This window comes from Galleria mellonella, unplaced genomic scaffold (genome assembly GCF_026898425.1).
Source record: "Galleria mellonella isolate WM207_F2 unplaced genomic scaffold, CSIRO_AGI_GalMel_v1 utg55, whole genome shotgun sequence".
In the NCBI taxonomy this organism is placed as follows: Eukaryota; Metazoa; Arthropoda; class Insecta; order Lepidoptera; family Pyralidae; genus Galleria; species Galleria mellonella.
In genome coordinates this window covers 3,312,447-3,339,081 of record NW_026442115.1, presented here as the reverse complement: position 1 = coordinate 3,339,081, position 26,635 = coordinate 3,312,447, and the positions used below count along the sequence as shown (strand labels likewise).

The 26,635-nt window shown below is 29.3% G+C and overlaps 1 protein-coding gene across 1 annotated transcript in view; it reads left to right on the top strand.

The window, feature by feature from the left end:
• LOC113521358 (BAI1-associated protein 3) overlaps nucleotides 1–26,635 on the top strand; it is a 113,137-nt gene that overhangs the window by 24,182 nt on the left and 62,320 nt on the right. Inside the window, exons 3-6 of the mRNA XM_026906881.3 lie at nucleotides 13,528–13,843; nucleotides 14,613–14,817; nucleotides 23,597–23,789; nucleotides 24,473–24,692. Of these exons, the coding sequence (XP_026762682.2) occupies nucleotides 13,687–13,843; nucleotides 14,613–14,817; nucleotides 23,597–23,789; nucleotides 24,473–24,692 (775 nt within the window). The 5' untranslated portion in view covers nucleotides 13,528–13,686. The remainder of the gene's footprint in view (nucleotides 1–13,527; nucleotides 13,844–14,612; nucleotides 14,818–23,596; nucleotides 23,790–24,472; nucleotides 24,693–26,635) is intronic.

Below are 26,635 nucleotides of genomic sequence, written 5' to 3'. Positions count from 1 at the left end.
ACATTTACTTATATATGTATATTTTAATAATCCGATAAATAAATATTTATAATTTTTTATTCATTTTACAATTTCTAAATTAATTATTTATATTATTTATTTAATTATTTGTTTATGTTTATATTATTATTGTCCGTAAATAAAAAAATAATAATACAGAAATACAGCGATAATCTGCAAAACTGGAACTGTCAGTTTACTGCATCGAATTAAAAGTCCAACTATAGTGCTCCATAAGTACTGTATTTCAATTAGAATAAATGAAATGAAATGAGTTTATTTGCATTAAACAGTTTAAATTTATTACAAAAGCCACGTGGTATTATTTTGTCACCTGTTTAATTGCCTTAAGAGATGTAGGCATGCAAATATTTTACATTTTATAAAAAAAGCGGTAAACAAAGTTATAATTCAATTATATTATTTAAATTCACCTCACATGTTAAAAGTCTAGATTATAGTACATTATGTCATTTATACATATATCTACACATAACAACTAATACAATAAAATAAAATAAAAAAAATATCAATAGTAGGGGTAAAATAATTAAAATGTCAGAATGAATAGTAACTAATATGAAAAAAAGTCGAGCTCATTTACTCTCTCTACTAAAGTTCGTATGTAATAATAATAAATAGTTCTGAACATAAATGTTATATGTATAAGTTTTTGTGCAACTAGGAATGACAAAGAAGCTGAGGGAAAGTAATAAGCTTCGGACAGGAACAAATTTAATTTATTTATACATACGAATATGTATATTAGTTAAAGTAACTATTATTATTAATTATCATGACAAATCAGTGAATGTATCCGATATTCTTTAACTGTATTTAATAATTTTGTATGCTATTTGAAATGAATGTATCGTGAAAAGACATTTTTAAGAAATATCATACTTAATATTTTAGAGGTATACAACAGTTGTAATACGTATTGGAACTTTAAAACTTTCTATCATCAAAGGATGATCGCTATTATAAATATTATATTAGATCTAAACACACTATATTTATGTAAAATATTTGATAAGACGAAAATAAATTAAAACAAGCACAGTGAATTGAATAAAGCTGTAGATATATACTGACAAATGTAGCGTAGCTATTTACAATTTATATGATTTACGTTATTTGCAAATGCTGCAGTTGACAGGGAGCGGGTTTTAATTAAATAAGTTTCAGGAATCTCTGTCATCACAATATTATTTTTGCAATTCAATTCAATTCAAATTATCTTTACTTAAATAGACTTGTTTACAAGCACTTTTAAATCGTCATCTTTTAAATCTACTGCGGGGTTCAGAAAGTTGTTATCTGTTGCGAAGAGCCCGCAAGACACTCGACAGGTACTCTTTTAAATCTCTGTAAACATATACATATATTTTAAGTTCACGTATACATGTGTTTAAGTGATGACTATGCCTACAACTAACTGGTCATTAAAAAGCCCGTGCATGACCGATTAACACCATGCATGCTTGTCATTCAAGTAATCGTTTAGAGTGTAATAAATAGGCTTTGTTTAATAAGTGTTTTTAATAACAGTTTTACATTTATTAACAGGTAAATAATATTTTTCGGTGTTTTTTAATATTTAATGCCAATTCCCATAAAAGAGATATAAACTTTTTCTAAACAATACTTTGGAACAGCAAGTTGTATCTAATGTTAAGATTATTGATATCGCTGTTTTTAAAAAACATTTGAAGATTCCTTGGTATATCCAAAATGTTTGCGTATATGTACTGTGAAGTTACGGTAAGAATATTTGCTTCTTTAAATATTTTTCTTAATGATTCATGGCTTTTCATAGAATGAATCTCGTAAATTGCACGTTTTTGTAATATAATTTGGATGTCGGATTTACCCATAACAATATTCCATATCAAGAGTGATTCTAAAGAAAGTAGACTATAAAATTAAGAAGTTCATTATTTAATTTTACAGAAGAATTGCAATCATGATTTTTAGAAAGAGAAAATTTAACTCGTTTAGTTTTTTTTTTTTAATATAGCTATGCTTTCGATTTCGTCGCGTAGCGAGTAATTGTTTTACATTTCAACATTTTTCGGAACATTTTAATGAATTGTAAAATAAATTTTGAAATTATTACTTCTACCTAAAAAATACAAGTGATTCAAAAAATTATAATAATTATTTTTTATTTTATTATTGAACTATTTAACGTTGAAAATATTATCTTGATTTAAAGAATTATGTGTTTTGAGTTCATACTGTGTCCGCTTATTTATTTACTCTACTATAAACTATTTTCTAAAATGGAAGGCTTATATGATTTTTAGGGTTCCGTACCAGAAACGTCCACCTCCGTCCATTTGTCATAGCGCTATATCTGAGTAATTCCTAATGCTAACCATTTGAAAGTTGGAATAGAGTTTTGATATTATTAGCTCACACATATTACCATAGAAATAACTGAAAAAATATGTTCTACATTATGTACATATGTTATGTAATAATTTTATATACACATAATGTAAATACATTTTTATCTAATACACAGAAAACAAAAATATATGAATTATGTTATATGTAGAATCTTCAGCAAGTGAGTTCAACTCACACTTGACCGGTTTTTTCATCTAAGATAGTAACTAATGCAGTAATATATTGCTACAAGAATGTAGAAAAGTTAAAGTAAGGAGTGTTAAGGGAGAGGGAGGGGAGATACGACATTGGCCTGCGTTGGCATTTAAAGGATTATATTCAGAGGCACGTATTAGCGCGAATAATATGTATATCTTCAAAATTATTTCAGATTTTTACAGTATGATTAATGGATAAAATACATTATCTTAACTAAAATATTATAAAACGTAATAACGTTATATAATATTTTTCTTTTGTTCAGTCAGATCAATTAGCTGCTGGGTACAAGTCTCTCTCCATAAGTAATACTGTCTACTTATAATGCAAGGGCTTACTATTAGGTCTATGTTAGTTAGGTGCTTATTATAGACTTTTATTTCTAGTTTTTCTTTTTTTATTTGTACGTTATGCTTCGTTCCTTTATTTGCATCTTATTACCTCCAGAGTTTGAAAACGTGTGGTGATACTCATACTCTCATTATATCATCATAGAGATAAATAAATATATAAATATTTACTTAAGTAGAATCAGTGTAATCTCTGATGTAACAAATTTATTAAAATTAAATCAAAAGTATCTTATGAAACAAATCCGTACCATCTAGATTCCACGAATAATTATTTCTTTTGTTTAGCATCGTTGTATCTATCTGAAATGACAACAGAATTTGTTCGGATGAAACGTTTAGCCTCTTTGAATGTGATTCGATAAGAATTTTCAAAGACAAAAGTGTTTTAGTAATTAGAGAAATGTTAACAATAGATACTCCGCTATTGCTTATGCATTTAGCTTATCTATAATATGAATACGTTTGTTATTTTATGCTGCTAGAATATAATAATAAAAAAAAATATTTTCTACAATTTGTTTTCTCTGTTATATAGAGCCCTTATGAAAATGTTATGAATATGTTGTGAATATATATTTCAAAATATCGCTGTTTAATCTGTTCGTTGATCAACCAGTCTTAGTTACTACTTTAATATAGGTATAAACCTTGATTTTCTCTTATATAGAAGACAAAAATTATATAATTCTAAATTTAGTTTTCTATCTTATTCTTCAAGAATGATTAATACAGAATAAATCATTATGTGGTTATATTATTTTTTATTCCTTCATCAAGACGTTTTTTTATTTATTTTAAATTAGTAGTATTCCCCGGCTTCGTCCGCGATAATTAGGTAATCCAGTATCCTATGTGATTAAGGTGTTGGTAAAATACATCATGCATGTATATAGTCTAGGATCCATCTGTGTTATTTTACGACATACATATAAACAGCCAAACATCTTTACGATCTTTCACATATAGTTAGAATAGCAGGATTTCTTCTAATCCTCAAGGGTTAGTAGTTTTGGCTCTACGTTGATGACTTATCAAGGTAGAGATCAACGTAGTTACTCACGTAGCTGAAAGGATTTCTTTCTTTATAATAATAATCAAGAAGTAGCACTTACATGCTTTTATATAAATATTTTATTCTGGTATACAACAATAAATAAGATACCTATAGATATGCAGGTATTTATAAACAGGCCTGGCTAAAAAATTATTGGACAGAAAAGAAAATGGAACATTCTCTCGCTTGTCGTTGTGATTTAATTAAAATCGATGTTTACTTTGAACGTTTTGTTTAGCTACAAAAATCAAATAATACCTTATTTCTCGCTGGTTTGTATCAAAATGAAATTGTGTTATGAACTTGCGTAAATTGGAACGTACAAAAAAATAATTGAAAACGAAAGCCAGAGTCTGCTCTGGTTAAGTTTACATTTCAAATCTATACATCATTTTGTTGTGTCTAATAAATGAATCACGTTTTCTTGTTATTCATATATATTTATTTTTCTAGTATAATATTAAAACACGATGATAAATCTTACAAAATATTAGGATTCCGTAAGTTATGAAAAAGATAACTGTTTGTGACAGCTATTTTGAAAATATTTTAAATAAAAAATTGCGTGGCGTGGTGAGATTAAAGTCAATCACTATCACAGGAATAATAATAGCCTAGAACAAAGAAGCCTTTGTATTTCTTATTTGGAGTTTTTATTTTTAACTAGCGTATTAAACTCTTAATATTATATATAATTAGGTTTAAAAAATTAAATTCTTGGTTATATTTAGGTTTACAGTATATAACATAAAATTTTAAAAAGAAAAATATAGAAATACACATTTTCAAGTTTAAACTTTGAACATTACAAATATTTTATACTTATGATAATTAGCAAAAAAAATATCGCATTCAGGTAAAATAAAGTTCTAAATAACCGTAAGTTGAAATAAAAAGTATAAAATCAATATATAAACATATTTTTCCTATATTTTGAACGTCAATTCCTTCCAACTTTAGAACTGTTACATTCGTATATTTTATAATACGAGTATATGCAAAGTAGTGTAATTAGTTTTTTATATCATCTCTGTGATTATGTTTTGTCTATCAGTACAGTTTAAAGAACTGTATCTATACTTCGAAATGCGATATGAAGTAAAAGAAATAAGCTATAAAAAAGAGCTATTTACTCGTAGCTTAATCAAAAAAGTAAAAAAATTGTATATATTTCAACAATACTTTTGAGTAATATGTTAGTAGGTATATTTATCACCTGACACCCATTGTCCTAATCTTGTCTGTAGCATTCACGCACAGAGACGATAGGTAGTTTCATTACGCCAACCGTCACATTTTTTGATATTCCAAATTGCATGAAAAAATAGCTACTTCGCACGCGTGGAACTCATTACTTGTCAGAAAATTCTTTACTTCATTTTTATGTATAAGAAAACCTTATGTAAAATACTATATTTCTACAAATTTGATAATATTTTTTTTCATTTATTTAATATATTTTTGGATAATTTAGTACATTACACTTATTTATATATATTTTTTTATACAAGATTTGCTATTTTAAGACAAAATAGAAGAAATTAAGCTATAAAGGTTTACAATTTGTTAATTTTAATTTATAAATTTAAAATTATATTTATGTAACATTGACTAAAAAATAAAGATTAATCTAATCGACCAAAATGACAATGGCTAATAATTAATTTTTAAATATTTTTTAAAAATTGAATGCCATTTTTTGTCGTTTTAAATTTCACATGTAAGTACTAGAGTTAAGTGTAGAACTCAGTTATCACTCAATTTATTATCCTACGTTTGATAGTGAAACTAAATAAACGATTTACCGAATACAAAGTCACAGTAAGTTTTGATAAAGATCGGAGTACGCTACGCCAGCTCGTTATCAGGTTGCCCCTGACGCAGCCGCCTGTCATTAGCATTAATTTGTCAATGTTTTATCCAATTTGTAGTTAAAATTTATATTTATTTACATATATTTATTACATTGTAAATTAAACATATAATATTATTAATAAAGTTAGGCAAATTATAAAACATTCCCTTGGATATCAAATATAGTAATAAAAATCAAACAAGATAAACATTTGAAGATTAAAATTTAATTACATATGCATTATAATTAATTTCAATCTTATGAGAATAATTCTCTTTCTCTTTTAATAGTGAATTATGAAGGAACTTATTTTCAAAGGAATAGGGTTCTTAATTTACCTATATTTTTTGAGTGTATGTGAGTTCTCAGCTAAATCAATCACATGAAATGAAATGTTCGAATTATTGTCTTACTTCACAGAAACTAAACCGCGCCTGATTTATTAGCATTACTATATTGTGCTTTTAGATAAGTAATATATGTAATAATAGTATCAATATCTCTATGTGATGAATTTGTTTGACCACGTACTTTATACCTCATATATGTTGTTTATTTTTATTTAAAATTACATAGACTTGTATTTAAGTATGGCGTTTTCACTTCGTTCACGTGAAAGTTTTAATGATACGATTGTTGTCCAATTGTAGATTTATTACTATTTCGAAACTACTCGTATATCTTATGCCGATTTTTGTTCAATTGGTTTATGGAGCAAGATTAAAAATAAACAATGTAAAATGATTAATCGGAGTCGGCATATTATGTTTTTCTCTTCCATTCTTCTTTATTCGCAGTCATTTCCTCATTCACTCTATTTTGGTCATATTATCTCATCTTTCTCTTTTCATCAATTCTCCTAAACCTATCTCATTACTTAATATTTTAATTTGAAAGTTTCACAAAAATATTGTAATATGAACCATCATAAACTCAATTTATAATAATTTTGACTTAAATATAATTTAGTTTATAATGGTTCTTAAAGATTTCGATGTGATATCAAATTGAAACTTTAATTTTAGAGATTGGTTTACAGAAATGGCGCCTCGGAATCGACTCCAATAACGTTTATTAGTTCAATGGTACCATGTAAATAGATACTATTATATTTCTGTATGCCAGTTACCTTTATATGTTCACTTACAAAGCCCTCAAACAAATATAAATTATACGGCGCTTAAACGTATACTCTCAAATCATATTTGTCTAATCCTTGGAAAATGTTATAGAGGTAACTGCGAGGGCTGAGTTTAATGACTCATTTAGTAGTAATTACTACAGTTGTAATCAACTAAGTTAACATAATAACACTTTGTTACAATGTTCGAGATATTTTGATAAGCCAATAAATTTAAAGGCGAAGTTAAGCGATAAATCAAGTATCCCAGTACAAAGAAAACCACAAATTAGTAGTGTGTGCCCGTATTTCAAACACATGTCTCATTTGTGTGGTTCATTATAGTTTCTGTCAATGCCATCGTAACATTAATTTAAGAAACATGTACACACACATTTAGATATACGTACTTACATATAAGTATAATTCTTCCTAATCTTCTAGTAATATTATACATAAATGTAAAAGTTTTTAAAGATATTTAAATATATTTATGTTTATTATGCTTAATAGGCTGAACGGATTTGAACCAAATTTAATACACGAGTAAGTTATATCCTATATTAACACATAGGGCACATACTCAATATACATAGGCATAGCACAGAAACTACTACCGAGAAACAATATTTTATACCTAAGTATGTCTACATATATTTAGAAACGTATGATATTTTATACACGAAATATCTGCTTATTAGCAGATATTTCGCGGAATATAAGTACTTACAATGTAAAAAATTCTCATGATGTTCGTTCCAGTTAATTTTGGAAATCGCTCAACCGATTTAAATGAAACTTTGTAAATGTTTTTTATTTCATTTTATCAGCTATTAACGATTGATCGTCTAACTCCTTAGTATCAGTTCCTTATATTTATAAAAAAAAATATAATTAAAACCAGGATTATGAATAAGAGACAAATTTATTACATTTTTATTATTATTATTTCAGACGTTAACTATCCACTGCTGAACATAAGCCTTTCCCATTAGGGGAGTTTTGCTAGTAGTTGCCACACTTGGCAGGCGGCTTGGCAACCACAGTTAGGCTTTTACAGATGTTTTAAGAGGGATGCTGCTACACATCCCTCGCTTTCTTTAGAATTGCTTTCAATCTCAAGCAAATTATACGTTTTATAATTTTAAATCAAACTTAGGCTTACAAGATTTAGTTATCATAGGAATTAAAGTTAAATATTACTTAAAAAAAAACTATATATACAAACATTGTACATTTTAATTTAAAGATTTACTTTTTAATAGATATATTATTTTAATTTATTACATAACACCCTTAATTTACGCATAATTACAGGTGCTGTAAAAAAGTAGATGAAAACCTATAATGTAAAATGACCTCTTTATTAATTTTTTTATATGAAATAGATGTCATTTACAATATCTCTAAAAGCCTAACTACGGTTGCCAACCCACCTGTCACGTGTGGCAATTACTGGCAAAACTCCCTTTATGTTCAGCACAGTACAGTTAACGGCTGAAATAATAATAAAATATATTGTATTATTATTCACGGGAGACAGGCGTGACAGATGTATGTGTGTGTGTATAAACTATAATTATTTCAGAGTTTTCATTCACAAACTTTAAAGATAAGAGAGGGTGGTATTTGTTTTTCACACCTTCGATCATAACTAAAAACTACGCATCTTATTTGGAGCGTATAAATAAAAATTAGTTTTAAAATGTACAAATAAAGCGCTTTCATATGATATACTACTTCGATGGTTTCCAGGGGGCTACGTGGAAGTCGACCTACAGGATATATTGCTAGCAATAAGACTATCAAACAAGTACATTCTGATAATCTTATATTACAATGTTTTTCATGTCAACCTGTAATAAAATAATTAGGAATAAAGCATAAGCTTTATCAAGTATAATAATACAGGTCAGGTCAAAAATTCGTAATATTTTTATTTCGTTTGAGCAAGTTTTTGAAAGCACCGGTGCATGTGCTCGAATATAAATTCTGAAACAAAACATACTGTCGATGTTTTAATTTCGAATGGAAGTTAAAGTTAAAATAACCTGCAGTTATTGACACATATGCAAGTATAATAACTACGGTTGAAAAAGTATTAGTTATATGCTTTGAGGTTATTACAAAACTTTTTAATTCAAATCTATATTACTAGTTTATTACCTCTATCCCGATTTGTCCGCATGACTAGAGCATTTTAATTTCCCAGCACAAAAAATAGCCTATGCTCTCTATTCCAAATACAACATAATGCTAAATACAATTCCCCTTATTGGGTTTTTTTTTATGGATAATAATGAATTGGTAACCCCGCCTGCGCTAACGGTATACGCTGGCGGGGCACCAATGAGGGATGATAGGTGAGGATGAAAAATCAGATCAGTTAGCTCATCGTGATGAATACATCTGGAATTCAGCACGATGGTTTCCAAGGGGAACCACGTGGAGGTCGACCTGATAGGGCATATTGCTAGCAATAGGACTAATAGTCTGCATTACTAACAACCCCCCCCCTTATTAGGGTTGACCCTAAAACAGTTAATATATGAACAAACAAACAAACACTTACATATTTATATTACTAAGAAAGTTGGGGAAAGGATTAAACATATATAGTAACAGCTTGTGTACAATAGTGTTATAGGTAACTAAACTAGTTGGCAATAAGATGTGCTGACACAAAGCCCGGCTAATCAAATCCTGTAGGTAGCACGGCAGGCCCGTAGCCCCCTACCGCTGGCGTCGGTCGAGGGTCACTTCCAATATTGTAACTAGTGAGCAGACGGGATTACAAGGGAACATCGGGCTCAACGCTTAATGGATTTACTGTTAGTTGACGTCCACAAATAGCGACAGGGACCTTTTGTTTACGTCAACAGCTGCCGTAATAATTACTACAACGGTCTTTTAATTAACCTCTCAACATGTTTATGATGGACAGTGAATGTTACATACATTACAGTCCATGTTGATTAGAATCTATATGAAACATTTCGTAATAGCATAGGTATGTACATATATTACTAATAATATTCTGGCCTTATTACAGAACCTAATATATTAGTAAAAATATAGGCCCTAAATCCGTCCTGTACCTGTATATATTTTATTTAACATGTGAAATAAAAAATAAGTACATAGTATCTATATTCATGTAGTAAAATACTCTTTCAAGTTACATGTTTTTATAGTAATGTTAGTTATTCGTTTTTCCTTTTGGATTTCATATATATCTATAGTTCGATACGCATATTTTATTTAACTTTGCAATAGTTCTACCTATAAAGTGAACCATCGAGATATATTGATGCCAGAGAAGAAATTTTATTATAACTAAATAAATATTTCGTTTTGAGCACCTCACTTATATTTGTTCTGTTCAAAACGAAAATATTAATCTAAAACCATACTTTTTATTCAAAATTTTTATAGGTTTCTTGGTATACCAAAAATTGTTGCGTAAAGTCATACAGTAGGTTCTATTAGAATGTTGAGTTAGTTTGTGTTTATTTTGTTATCAGAATAAAACACTTAATCTGAAGATTTATGTATTTCTGTCAAAAAGAATTTAAGAAAATTGTGTGGTCCGTCATAGATAGACCACACCTTCCTTTCCCGTGGATGTCGTAAGAGACAATAAAGGAAACATAATGGTCGACGGATGGGTAGCAGCGTTCCACTTAAAACATGACCAAAAAGCTTAATACGGCTGACAACCTGCCCAAATAGCGGAGATCAACGAGTATGTTCAGCAGTGGACAGGTAACAACTAATTTGATGACAAAAAGGGAGTATAAATTAGAGGACAACAGTATTTGTAATTAAAATACTCGTTACCTACTTCATCGTATCGTAATAAATCATTATCGCCATCTTTAGTTTTATTACTTATTTCATTGAAAATGTTACTAATCGTCGAAAATTTGAGTAAGGTATTTAAATTTAATTAATTATTTATAAACTATATAAATTGCGCTTATCAACCAATTTTTTTTTGCCAAAATCAAACAAGTAAGTTAACTCAGTTCAAATTTGTATTCTTTAAATAATTATTTAGATATAATACGTAAGTAATTATATTATGAAATAAGGAATATAAATAACATGTTCATAGATTTATTGGTGTTATTTATTATATTTATAGTTGTAATTTTACTGTACATTTTATTAACGTTTTGACGCAAACATTCATATAATGTTTCATCACGAGTCTATAAAATACAAAAGCGAATAGTAGCTATGAAATCTTTAGCAAAAATATACGTTGGAAAGTACACATAAACACAAGTATGCGAGTTATTAAAAAGCGAAGTTGGAATGGCCGTAATATTTTATATTTCTCTTATATCTAAGTAATAAACATTTTAATGGCCACAGCATTTTTTCTTTAAGTAATTTTTCATTATCTTTTCATAACAGCCCATAAATGAATTTTTGTCGATTACCTGTTGTACTTATTTCTATTTCACTTATTTATAACCAACTATTGCCATTAACTTTGTATATATGGATTTAGAAGGAATTAAATAGAACACTTCTAGATACGGTATTAAGGTTTTAAGTCCCATCTTATGGAACAGTACAATAGAAACTGCAGTCAATTTAGTGCAAAAATTTTTGCGCAATGTTGAAATATGATTGCAGATAGATAGACCGACAGACAGACAAAATTCTAAAAAATATTGTTTTGATTTCTATTGCTCTTATTTAATATCGCCCATATGATTTTTTCTTCAATTAAATATTTTTATTGATATTAGATATTGTTAAAATATATGCAGATATAATTTAAAAATTAATTTTTATACTGTTACTTACACGTTACTACTACTTTTATACTTACAGTTATTCAATTATTTTTTTATTATTTGCCCATTATTTTTTAAATTTCTGCTTAGTTCTATCATATTAGTAATTTTCTGCCATAATGAAAATTCGATGTATAGAAATCAAATAAATTTAATTCGAGTAAAAAAAATATTTAGTAATAATTTTTCCGAATTAATTTAATTCCCGCCGAAACGAAAATTTGTGAAAACAAGTCAAATAGTTAAACTATTCGAAATTCGAATAGAAAAAAAAATAGGTAATATCATAGATAAAGAATATATTATATCTGCAGTATAATAATTAAAAATAAAAAATGCCCCAGCGATAAGACCGCCTTTTGTACCTTTATGTGTATATTTCAATCTGTATTTATGTTACTGTATTTCACTTGAATTGTTCAATTGTCATTGTATCTTTTTGTTTATGGTGCAATAAAGAGTTAAATAATAATAATAAATGTCATATAAATAAATAATTTTTTATTTTTAAGATGTCGTACCAGTAGGGTTTGGTGCCACTTTGTTCGTCCATCTGTCCGTTGTCTCCGTATATCCATCCGTCCATCTGTCACAGTGCTATGTCTCTACAATTGCTAATGTTATTAAGGTTAGAGGATCCAAAATTGATGATAAAATTTTCAAAAGATATCTACTAGTTTAAATGAGGTATTATTTGAAAGGACTTCATCTGCATATTAATTTTTATGTATTTTTATACTGAATAAAATATGAAAGAAACCTATTTTCTCTTGACTCCAAAATTTGTGAAGAGAAAAATCTGAAATAATTACTATAAAGGATAATTATGTTTATGTTTAACATAATTGAATAATTTACATCCAAAAGCTTATTACACAACATCTTTGTTTTTCAAAGAAATATATTCAATTATCTGTTGAATATAATTATTTAAATGGGTATTTCACAACATTTATATGTATATATATATGCTGTCACAGATATTATTTTTTACAGATCTATTTCTTTTAACGCGCTACCTACCTTTTTTGCTATATTTATGCTTTAATTCCTTCTACCCAAAGGTTGTCTGGAAGAGATTGCTTAGCAATAAGACCGCCTTTTGTACTATATTATACGTATTGAAAATTGCTCAACAAATCCTGTTATGTTGGTGCAATAAATTTTGGGTATGATATTAAGGCAATTTATTATGTTAATTTATATTGATGCGTAAATTTTATTTTTTATGTAATGTGTGTTCGCCACCTTGTCCTCAAACGCATTTTGATAATTTAATAATAATGGTTAGCTTTAGATTATGCTATATTGCATTGGACTCGCTAATTGTAAAAAAATTATTGTTCAATAAATAATAAATAAACATCTTTAATATTAGTGGGATTAATGTAAAATATATAGGTAGGAACCTATTTATGAAAGTAACTATTCTGAAATTTCTGTGGGTAAATATGATCTAAATTAAATGTTAATATTATTATGCTTATAATATATAAACACATAGAATCATAAGTGTTCCATTATGCTCATTTGGCAATAAAGCCCTTGAACATCCAACCCATCCCCATCTGTACTCATCGAACCGTGGCCACCGTTGTGAGGTTATTGCTCTGTCTAGTAGAAGTCGCCCTTCAGTCAACCTTATGTTATTTAGGTATTGTTATTATATTGTATTATACAATATACACAATTTAATAATTTGACATACTCTTTCTTTTCAGGTAAAATGTGTGGCGATACAATGGAAGTCTGATTAATTGGTTGATATTAGACATGTGAGAATCGAATTAAATTTTTAATGGGTGTTAAAATTATTCGAAGTGAAGTACAGTAATAAATAGTGTGAGTGCAGATGTGTGAAGTGTTATAAGTGCGTGGCCATGAGTTTCTTGTCGTCGCTGGGTCAGTATGTGGCAGGCGTGGCGGACAGCGTCGCAGGGCTGGCGCTGTCACCGCGGCGCGCGCCACCCGCCCGTCACCGTTCTGCTGAGGAATCACAGCCGCAGCAGACTCAGCCCTCTACAGCCACCATGAGAGGTTACTTTAATATAATTTTGTTGAAGAAACATTAATTAAAATAATTATGTTAATAATTTATTTTAGCATTACGAGTAGCTGTTAATTTTCAATTACTTCACATATACTGCCATAAAAAAAACAGTCAGCCAGCCACTGACTTCCATACATACTTAATAACAAACATCGAGCAACATATTTGTGGTAGTCGCTCTATCGTATAACGATTCTACGCTGTGTTTGTCTGTATAGTGTCATTTCTTGAAACGTTCTTCCCCAGTTCTTTGAGCTTTATGGTATTTGTATTTAGTTTTTATATAGAACCTTTGCATCAATTATTTTAGTTTTCTTATCCTTCTGGTGCAATTACTATTGAGGTTCTGCAAATATATTAATTGTTAATTTTAGTCAGATCTCGGATCCTTTTTGTTGCTGTGAACTAGTTAAGAAAAAAACATACAATCATAACTTTAGGATTTATTTTTATTTTTGGTATTATAAAAAAAAATGTTCCAGTAGCTGACTGTATAGTAAAAAGTAATTTTTCGTAATTATCGTGGTAAAATTTTATTAAGTAAATTTTTCATTAAGGTACCACTATTAAATATTCATATTTATTACTGATTCAAGTTTTTAATGAGTAATTTATATCGATAAAAGAACATTCTTACTGAAGAATAGAAATACCAAGAGTATTGCTATTTGTATCCTTTCATAACTTATATTAGGTACCATCTACTGATAAAGCCTAGCTGAAAAATTGAATATACCTGATTTTAAATTACAACAGGTTTTCCGCGAGTGGTGCCGACAGAAGGAGCCTCTGCTCTAAGCGCACGCCGGCGGACTCTCGACTGCCTAGCTCCAGCGGCACCTCCACGTCGAGGAGGCTCACTCCGGGTACCACGACACCAACAACCGCCGGAGAAACCTACCATGGCTTTTTGTAAGCGGCGTCTCTCTTGGCCTGAGGTCGACAACTCTGTCAACTCTGGGTAAGAATCAACGATTGTATCTACCTGTAACGTACGACTATACTTTTTACGCATTGTTCTTAATATTTTTGATCAGAAAAAGCAAGTACAAATATGTATCTTGTAGCTGGAAAATTCCACTTCTGTTTAATTTCCATGTGCATTTCAAATATACACAACCCCAAAGCACAAGTTCCAATTACATTTCTTTGTTATTTTACGAGGAAAATAAAATATTGTTTATCAAATGTATGTACGTATATATTAATTTGTGGTTCAATATGTGACTTAAGTGACTTGTTAGATTTTAATAAATGGGTGTCGTCGGATTCAAATCTCCCAATTTTAGGTGTAGTAAAATTTAAATGATGCTGGTAAAAAATAAATGTGGCGTCAATCGTCAAAACTTTGAGAAACTTTATAGTGGATTTTTGTGGCATGCCACAAAACATGTTCAATTCCTTGCGTGTAGGTACGGTAACAGTCTTTAATTAAAAATCTTATATACGAATAAATATTGGCGCAACGTCTACGTGAAAGATTGGATCAATTTTCGTGTGTACACATTTGATTCGTGTTTATGATGATTAATTTATAGTAAGTAGGTCATCTAGCGACCTGTTGCACGTCCTTGCACGTGTCCCTGCGACCCTCTACCCTCCGGCAGCCCTCTCCCACCCTGGTGCTCGTCACCCCCGCACTATCCCCTCTACGCACATTTATGTACTTGCTATGATTGAAGTCGTATTGCCAATACACATTTAATTGGGAACTCGTTTACCGTAAATATATCACGTATAAAAAAATAAGTACATGCACTCGTATTAACGTCTCACTTAATGACATGTAGCATTTTATTGCTTCGATACTCTGTTCAAATTTACAATTTGCAAGTTCAATTAACGTAATTAAACCATTATGTGATTGCTGTATGCTAATAACAGCGTCTGACTTGAAATCAGACAGTTTATCTAGGAGTAAATTTAATTATACAATAGAACCATTTTTATTTTGTTATTAATGGAATACTTTCTGCTTTATTACAAACAACATGAGGTTATTGCATTTTTGCATCAAAATGAATTATAAGGTTGTCTGCGATCTAGTTATTCAACATAGGCTGTTGTCGATAAATAGATAAAGTTTATCAAGAGCGAAACGAATTCAATTTCCCATATGGGCTCGTCGCAGGCCTTAATTGCTCCCATTAGGGATATGAGGCAATTTGTGGACTGTCTGAAGGAAAGGAATGAACTACTCAACCCTTATTCTGTTACATTTACTCTGTTGTACATGTCAGTTACTTAGAATTTTGTTGTATCAATCTATACTACCTCGAATATATAATAAGTTATTTTTGGAGAAATTTTAAACGATTACTTTTCTATTAATCTACGTGATATTTAATTACGCAGAAGAGTTTACTATTTTTCTTGTGTCAATGTTACACTATATCTATGCCAATTCTAGACTAATATTAAAGGTTTTTTTTTAATTTAAAATATTGACTTTTGTGATACTCTCATATCAGTTTTTTTATTGCGTGTATATAAATAAAACATTACAAGTCAAATATTTTTAATGTAATTGTAATTTATTATTTTTAGTCACATAATTATGTTAAAAAACCACTGATTTAAAAAGCTAACAAATAATGTAATTCACTCCTCACTTCAAAGTTATCTTAGCGAGGTCAAGAAAAATTTGATTACATTTAAAGTGGCAGAATAAAATAAGAGGCAATAGGCACCCGGAGGTTTAATCAAATTTTGTATTCTAGCAAATGGGGCTCCAGCTGATGAATCGAGCCATCTAGCGGCGGGAGACCGTTTGGTGAGCAGCGCGACGCCGCGCCGCCCACGCGTCTCGTTCTTGTTTATTGACACCCATTACCAAAATTAAATACTTAAGTTTACTCTACCTAAAGCTATTAACTTAGTTCTGTACCTAATTAGAAAACTATTTCTTTTCTCAATCAGTTTCCGTAGCTTTTTTATAAGACATAGAAATGAGGCACGTCTACTACAAACTTTTTTAATGTTGTTAATTTTCTTGCAAATATTTATAAAGACAATTTAATTATCAAATGTCAATAATGAGACGTATAATTCGGCTTCTTTAAGTTTCGCTCACCAAATTTGGATATTGGAGTTAATATAAAAATTGGTCATAATATTCAGAGTTTCAAAAGTTTCATAGTTTGTGTCGCTGTATAAAAAGGTCATTGCATTATGTATGGGTTTCTTAAAAAAAGGTATTTTAAGATTTCTTCAGGGTTGGCAATGCGCACGTGACGCTGCTAGTGCTGCAGGCGTCCATAGACTACACTGATCGTTTAATATCAGACGGGCTGTACGCTTGTTTCCTACCTTTGTGTACTGTCTAATTTTATCCTCTAACAGTGATTATTCAATTCTGATATTATTTATTTAGTTAAGCTACAATTTATGAATGCTATCGATTATTATTGTTAACTAACAAATTGATATAATAATTATATTTAGACAGAACTAATATATTGTTAAACCTAGCGCTTTACGCTATGAATAAATGCGATCAATTAAAGATAGGGATTTTTTTATGGGTGAAAATGGTATGGTAACCCCGCCTGCGCTAACGGGATACGCTGGTGGAGCACCAGTGCAGGGTGATAGATGAGAATGAAAATAGGCCAGTTAGCCCATCATGGTGAATTCATCAGGAATTAACCATGATAGTTTCCAGGCAGAACCGCGAGGAGGTCGACACGGTTGGGTATATTGTTAGCAATAGGATTCTCAGTCTCCATTACTAACAATCCCTTTCCCCCCTAAAGATAGGGATTAGTCACAGAAGCTGTTATCATGGTATTGAGTTATACATTTTCTTTGAATATATTTGATTCAATAATCTAGGTCACTTTTAGGTAAAGGTTTTCTTAAAGGTGTTTACTAACACGAAAGAGGAGTGTAGGTACCAGTTATTGAGTGGTCTGCTGATAGCTTTGCCTCATGTATGTCCGGATTTGACGTTTTGTCCGTTCATATTCCTGTTCCGAATTTTTTAGTATTTTAAATTTTTTTACAACTTGGTTTAGAAAAAAAATTGCCAGGTAGGTTTTTGATAGAAGAGTGGATTTATAGCACTAATGTTTCGCACTTTCATACTCGGAAATAAATCTTTCCTAATTATTTTCTGTAGCTATAAAACGAAAAATCGATTAGATAGTTTTCAATATTCATTTGTTCCTGTAGAAAATGTAGTAGATCTCAATGAAGTTGAACAGAATTAATTTTATACTACATAGTTATAGCAAACCGACTATTAACCCGAAGGATTGTTTACCACTTTCCATTACGTTAGCTGTCAAATTTTTAGCCGTCGCCTACAGATATGGACAATCAATCAATATCAATCAACAAAATTTACCTATTTTCGCAATATGGACACAGTTTGTTATTGATAATAATTTTAATAATATAAGGATCTTAATCGGTCTTGCAAGCATGCGAATTTAGATACAATATTAGAAATGTAAATTTTATAATTTATCATTAAAATAATTATGCAAATTTATTTAGAAAAATCTTAAGTGTAATCTTAAATTTATAAATATTCTTGATATATACATATCAAGAATATTTTTAATAAACGATAGAGGCTTGTTGATTTCCTGAATAGTTTTGTATTTATTAGAAATATATGTTTGATATCTCAAACATATATTTCTGTAATGTCGATTAATATGTCTTTTAACGCATTTTGAACCATTGATAATAAATTATATTAAGTAACCTAAATACATAAATATTTTTTTAGTTTCAATATTAAATTTTTTACAAATAATTTCCTCAAAATCATCCGTTTTAGCTGTGCAAATTATTTCGAATTCACTACAAATAAGACTAAATAAACCATTCGATAAGCCATTTAATATACTATGATTATGAGTTCGAGTTCGTATTCCTATATTATTGTACATCATAAATTTATGTATGTAAAAACTACTTGATTTACTATTTATTAAAAGACTGCCATAAGAAAGGGCGCAAACTGTCTTGCAATCTTGGGAGTAAACTTTATCCATTAAAAAAAAATATTAAATTAATTTCACAATTGTACACTTCTTCCTTTTTTAGTGTTTAAAGCAAAATAAAAAGAGAAAAAAAAAACCTCACGGTTGAGATTTTATTGAGAATCCCGTGAGCGCTCATGTCTATTCGCGGCGTGATTGTTTCGTCACGGGGCCACAAGGAGTTGCCACTAATTTGCAATTCTCCTTTACGTAGAAACACGTTAATATCCTTCGAGAGCTTGTGATTTCCCCAATATCATTATTTGTCTTGATGGTCTTTGTTGTGGTGACAGGGTTCGAAGTTTAGGATAGAGGCCGCGGTCACCGAACGTAAATTAGGTACCTATACAAACACAATTATAATATGTTAATAACTAAATGATGGCCTTTCTAATATATAAAAGAGAGTTTTTTTGTGTGTTAATTACCCGTTCGAGTCTTAATAACTCAATCAATTTCAGATGGAAAAGAACTTAGGATATTTTTTTATTTTGATTAATATATCTCGATTTCGTCGAATTTGCGAGCAGAATAAATATATAAGATATTGTAAATTTTTATACGCAAATTCAATATATTTCACATCAAGTTAATATATCGAATTTTAAAGTATATGCTCAATAAAGTATTTTATGAAGTTTTGATTTCTTTATGTTGGTTTCAATTGGTTTTTCGTCTGAATACCAACTAACTTCTTATATTATTTTCTTTATAAAAATGCTTGTTCTTTTGAACTGAAGTTCGAATTAGAAAATTTATACAATTATAAAGGTTAAGTAAACTATCTACGTAGAGTGGTAAGTTTTGTAAGCTCCCTAAAACTTACAAAAGACCTCTCCGTGGTAAAAGGCAAGTTTTGACCAAGTCCCCAAAGTGTTTGTCAAAGATCCGTCTATTGAGCAATGCCAATAGACAAAGATAAACACTGATATCCTGCCCTACCGCTCTATCTATGGCACGTAGAGGGAAGAGAGGGTGTTGTTTGTTCTGGCTGTGCCAGCGAGGAAAGCTTACTGATAAGTGCAGTGTTGGGTAACTTAATGATCAAAAATTATGTAAGCGAAAAGATTTTATATAATAGTAATCTATACTATATATATATAAGTCCAATTAACCTTTGAAATACTAACTCGTAAGTGTAAAATATCTATATCTACTTTTAACCGGTCTAAAATGTAGCCTAAATCTTTCTCCATAATCGACAGGCTATATATGCCAAATTTCATGACGATTACTTGAGTTTTTGTATCCAAGGGATAAAACAGAAAGAAAATATAAAATGTGATAGAACATTTTATAATATTATTAAGGATAGTAAAAATAAAACAGTAATTTACGTTATCGATATGTTTAATACTGATATAATATTATACTAAAATTTTATACTTATTTACTACTTATTTTTAAAAAGTATTAAATAGATATTTTATTTATTACTTATTGAATATGATGATAATTTTATGTAATTTTTCAATTCAAACACCACTTGTACGTTTACTTGCAAAATTAACAATCAGCTTTGCATCAATAGTGTCCATTCATATTACTTATTTATTTATTTAATACTTTCTTGTACACACTAATTATACATAAATATATGACAAAGGTAATCAAAACTGGTAAAACCCCCCATGATGATAATGATGAATCAAATGTGCAAACTAAGAGAGTTTTCTTTTAGAAAACTCAAAGTGGAAAGGAGCATCAAGTCAATAGGTAGAGCGGTGATATTGTGACAATTTTCAAACAAATGAACTAAACTAATTTAAGTTTATATATAACTATTACGTTATATTTAATTGCATATAAACACATACATACATACATACATGGTCACAATTATATACTTACACATACATACACATATCATCACCTAATGCTGATATGATAATTCATATCAGCCTTTAATTGTCCACTGCTGAACATAAGCCTCCCATTAGATGCATTATGCGGAAAAATCTACGAAGCAGATGGCATCTACAATGAATTTAATCAGAAAGAATTATGAGAACAGTATAGATAATATATGAAGTAAGATTAACATTATATTTTATGCATGCTCGAGGGTGATATAGTGTGAAAATGTGGGGAGATTTTATGAATAAAAAAGATTATGTAACTGCAGCGTTGTATTCCTGATAAAAATAATAAAATATTTTCGTTCGAAAAATTATGTTAACAGTGTATTCACTATTAATATTAAAGTAAAAAAAGAACGTTGGTACTTAATCTACTATTCATATGTAAATATAAATTTATAATATTTTGCTCTGAATACAAAATTTAAATTATTCGATATCAATGTATAGATTAAATATAACAAAATGCACTGATCTCTTTATCTATTCATTTTTTGATCGATGAAGACCTCACTAATAAATGCCACTCTCTACCATCTAACATTTGGTATGTACAAAGATGCGGAGTTAGTTAATTATAATAATATGCTAACAGGTTTTCATCATATTAAACCATTATAATTATACTTTATAAATACAAACTTTTTAAAATAATTTTCAAATCATAGAACTAATATTCTAATGGAAATCTTATTTGCATATGTATTTTAACATAATCAAATTATTATTAAATTTAAAAAATAATAAAAGTAAGTAACAACAGTAATTTTTTTTTGTTTGATCGTAATTTCAAGAAAGTTTCTCAAAAGGAACGAACTCCAAGTTATTAAAATTATGAAGCATTGAAAACCGCTGAAAGACATTTATGGAATTAATGAACCTATTTGTTCTATAGATATACATATATATGAATTACTTTTATAATTTTATTAAATAAATTTTTCATTGCCTACAACATATTGTATTAAGAGTATTGGTGTTAAACTGAATTAAAATTATGATTGTTAGTTTTAAACAAAAGTAAACACCACCAACACCACCATCACCACCACACACCATTTATTTATGGTTTGACTATAAATAAATAGCCTATTTATTTATTATGCAAACAACAAGTGGTAACAAATGTATTCAAAAAATTTATGATGAGTCTTATAGCACCATGTCCATAATAATTTTAATTGAAGATAAGAATGAGATAAGAGTGAGGAGTGCTTTAATTATACTATTTTTACCTAAATATTTATTATTAAGTCATTCCTCCATTGACTTTATTTGTCACGAATAACAATAAATTACATGATATTTTAATGCTTAAAGCCAGTTAGTTATTTGGACAATATAAATAAATAATAATAATAATTTATTCAACAAATAATACAGATGCATTATATAAGATACATATTTACAATACTTATTAATACTCAGTGTCTCTGGTCTCCATGCTAGGAAAGTCCTGTGTTATGAAGGTCAGGTACTGTACTTTACATAATTAATATTCTTATATAAGTTTATACAATTGTTAATTATTAAAAACTATAGAATTAAAGGTTAAACTGCAAAGGAAAAGACAATAATACTATTACAAAATATAAACAACAATAATATTATTATGAAATAATAAATTTACTGTCCTTATATATTATATGTTAACTAGGCCATGTAACTACGAGGACATGAACTATTTACATTTAGATGAAAAAAAAAGTAAAAAGAAAAAATATATAATATAATGTGGATGTAAATTATATATATATATATATATATATATATATATATATATATATATATATATATATATATATATATATATATATGTATGTATGTATGTATGTATACATGGATAAGCATGTTCAAGCAAAACTAGGTCATCGCCAAATTATTATCGTTGCCATTGTGTAAGTGAGACACGCGGATACGATCATGTTAGTTTGTGGACGTTATAAGAAAGAACAAACAAACCGTCACGCACACCCCAGCGGGATTTCCGACATATTACGCGCTTTATGCTCTCGTCGTTGGCAGCGAATCATTCCCAATAGATAATAGAGTTCACTCAGCGTCGCGGAAAGGTTTCAATAGATGTACATACCTTCTACGTATTCGGCATTGTTAGTAGGTCGCTTTTGTTATTGACTTGTTGATACGCCGTGTACATACGTCGATAAAATACCGCGATATCGACTGTTGTTAAACAATTTTCTAGCTTTTGTGAAACATTATTACATTTTTGATTACAAAATAATAACACTTACTAGTTTGTACCTCGTGGTTTTGCCCATATCTATTAGGATGATAGTAGCCTATATTTATTAATTCAGGATACACTCCATTTCCGTACATAATTTAATTCAAATCTGTTGAACTGTTGAGTAACAAACATCCAAATATTGCACAAACTTTTACAATTTATAGTTTTAATGGTATTGTTTTTTTAAAATAACGTTTGTAGGTAAACATCTTTTATCTTCATCATCATCATCTTCAGCCGTTAGCGATTCACTGCTGAACATAGGCCTTCCCTATAAGGAGGTGTTGCCAATCTTTTATCTTATTTCTTACTATTATAATAAAATTGTAATTAGGCAATATCTATATGTGGGAGATATTAAAAGAATAATAAGAAGCCATAACAATACTTTTAGAAATTATGTGTGTCTGTCTGTTTGTTCCGATATCATACAAAAAATTCTGTACAGAAGTGTTGTTTTACTTACTTAGCAGGCAATAAACTAGTTTTTAAATAAATTTTGTTGGTCCTATGCTGGTCCTATATTATTATTTTTTTGCCATAAATATAGCTATTTTTTTGCGATCTTAAGTTACAGTAATTGCTGAAGAGTCGTTATACAAATATTATATAAATTATGATTTAATATTGTTATAGAGTTCAAGAAACTGACGGTTCATACTTTGAGAGCTTTACGGCATTGTCGTGGCGGCAAGAGAACCGGCGCCTGGCAGCTTTACGCCTAGCCGAAGCAAGAGCTGAGCGACCACCTCCAGCGCCACATGAACTCGGCTTACCTAGTGTGTCAGCACAATTGTCCCACAAAGAACACGAACATTTATATACAGAGGTGATCATAATTCGTAATGTAAAGTGAGCTTTTATTATTCAGCCTATTGTAGTGTTGATCGTAACTAACATAGCCAGCTAAGCTCCTAACAAGTAACTAAGACAAGTCAACCGATAGCGTTGAAGATATCTTCAAAATCTTCACAAAAAGATGATAATTAAGAAACTTAGCAAATTGTCCCTTTAAATATAATGAAGGGCGTTAGCAATCATTATAACTTTCGTTAATTGCCCACCAATGAATATATATATACAGTCTATCTATTATACATACAATGAAAAATATTTCATTGTATGTATAATAGATAGACTGTGGACGATCTCATTATATTTTGTATAATAGATGCATAATCGTATTACATTGTCCTTTTGGATGAATATTAACTTTTATTTTAATTAATTTAAATAATTAAATATTTAATTTAATAATTAATTAATAATTTAAATTAATTTAATAACTATGGAGTCAACTCCCAGCAGCAATATTTCTGAACAGATACGACATTGGAAGCTTCAAGAGAAGAGCATAGTCCTAACTAAAAGGCCGGCAACACACTTTTAATTTATTTGATGTTGCTGATGTATGGGCGGCGGTAATCCCTCGATTAAAACCATCAAATGAGCCGCATGCTCGTTTACGCCTTATGTTATAAAAAATATTTTACGTATTTTCAATGTACGTAGGTACTGTACTGCATTGAGAATGCAGTGGGAGCTCCGGCACCGGATGGTCAGTTCGCGTCATACAAAGACGAGGTGATAGAGTACGCGCGGCGTGCGTTCAGAGTTTCACCGGAGGTACATTCCCGTGCGGTGAGGGCTGCAGGTAGCGAACGGCCTCCAACAGTTGTTCTGGGCTGCTCAGTAATAGAAGCAGATGGGCTCGAAGCTAAGGACGCAAACGGTAAGAACATCAGAGAAATTGTGTTTACATTTAATTGATACATAAGAAGACTTGTAGTGCTTGTAACGTCTGTATTACCTTTAAATACATAATCGATGTAAATAAAAAAGTAGTTCTATTACACTCTAAATATAATAGGAGATACATCTGATTATTTAGGGTGATCAAATAGGAATGACAAATAGCAATTAAATTACTATGCAAATTTTTATTTATTTATTTATACTTGTACAAAGAAATTTACTTATAATTAATACAATGAGTTAAAACAACTTATAGTACCTACACACTTACATAAGAAATAGGGTAATACTAAATCCGAATTCATGTTAGGTACTTAGAGTATTTATATAAGTTCTTTTATTATTGATTTTATATATCTAACTTCTATTTTACTTTAATTTCTGTCACGATTCGGAAGTATTCAAAATAGTATGTAGATTGGACGGGCTTCTTTAGCATTGTCAGCCTAATAATAATTTGCGTTTTTTTTAATATAATTTTTAGTAACTATTAATATATCTAATAAACACCTACACCTTATTTATATATAAGTATAAACGTATTATTAGTATAACGAAAATATGTATCTGTCATTATTTAAAAACTTTGTAAAGTAACACTTTAATGTTTTAGTATTATGATAGCTTGACCCTTGTATCACATAAAGTCACGTAGTCTTTGTAAATAATTTTAAATATGAAATTTGGTGGTAGATAATATTATAAATGTAGAGACATATTGTAATTTATTGAATGGCATATTAATCCACAGCCTAACATAATTTAATCTAGAACTTTTAAATTTTGCATAAGAGTTCTTTATGTAAGTATCGTATTCATCGTCTAGGGAATGATTCCTGGAAAGCCCCTCGGGAATGGAAATTTGTAGGTACACACAACGTTATGTGAGGGTTGTTTGGTAAATAAACACACTTTATAGTCCGTGTTATATATATGGTAAATACATCTATAAATAGAACACATAGCAACTTGGTAAATATTTATTTTAATGTCTATGAATGAAGAAAATATGAAATTTTATACCCACATCTTTGTGTACAACATCTTAAGACTAGAACATGTAATACTTAGCTAATTCTATTATGATGTTGCACCTTTTCTTAAAAAGTAGAGCAACCACACCATCAACTAGAAGCACCATTATAGTTATAATAAATATGACGTACAAAATAGTTTAAAATATAATATAAAATAATAGATACACATCTACCTATCTACCTAACTTGAAGATCACCAGATTGAACACTAAGTACCTAATCGTGTTACTTATACTGAAATTAATATTTATTTGCGACTTCCTTCAATGTAATTACTGACTAACTGGAATAAAAACTAGCCCATGTCTTCATTCAAAATAGTATAGATAAACAAAATTTCATGACAATTGATTAAACTGATAAAGCGACAAACTTATTTTTACATTTATAATATTAATAAGAATTTCTGAAACAAAAATTACAAGTATTTTATCAATATGATACTAGAGGGAGATCTTTATACTTGGGACTAGTTGTTATTAGTAGTTTAGTTTTTTACTGTAGTAAACGGCTTATAAAAATTAATATTTGAGTATATGCGGTCAAATTTTCCAAATACAATTAAAGTCAAGTTTATAGGAAACTATTCTATGTTGTATCAATTTACTTGTATAATTTGAAACGTATGTGGTTTGCTTTAATACGATGTGAAAATATTAATAATCCTCATCCTTGTTTACTATTTCAAGTAATAAAATTAAATATATTCAAATGTATTCAAAAATACATACTTGCATACATACTAAATAAAATTACTTGCTGAATCAAGAACCTTCTTCATTTGAAGTCGCGAAAAACAAGAGTGACGATGAGAAAAATATAGAACGTAATATAGTGTTATGGTACGAAGTACCTACATAAAGTGTGGTTATAGCGTGGAAAA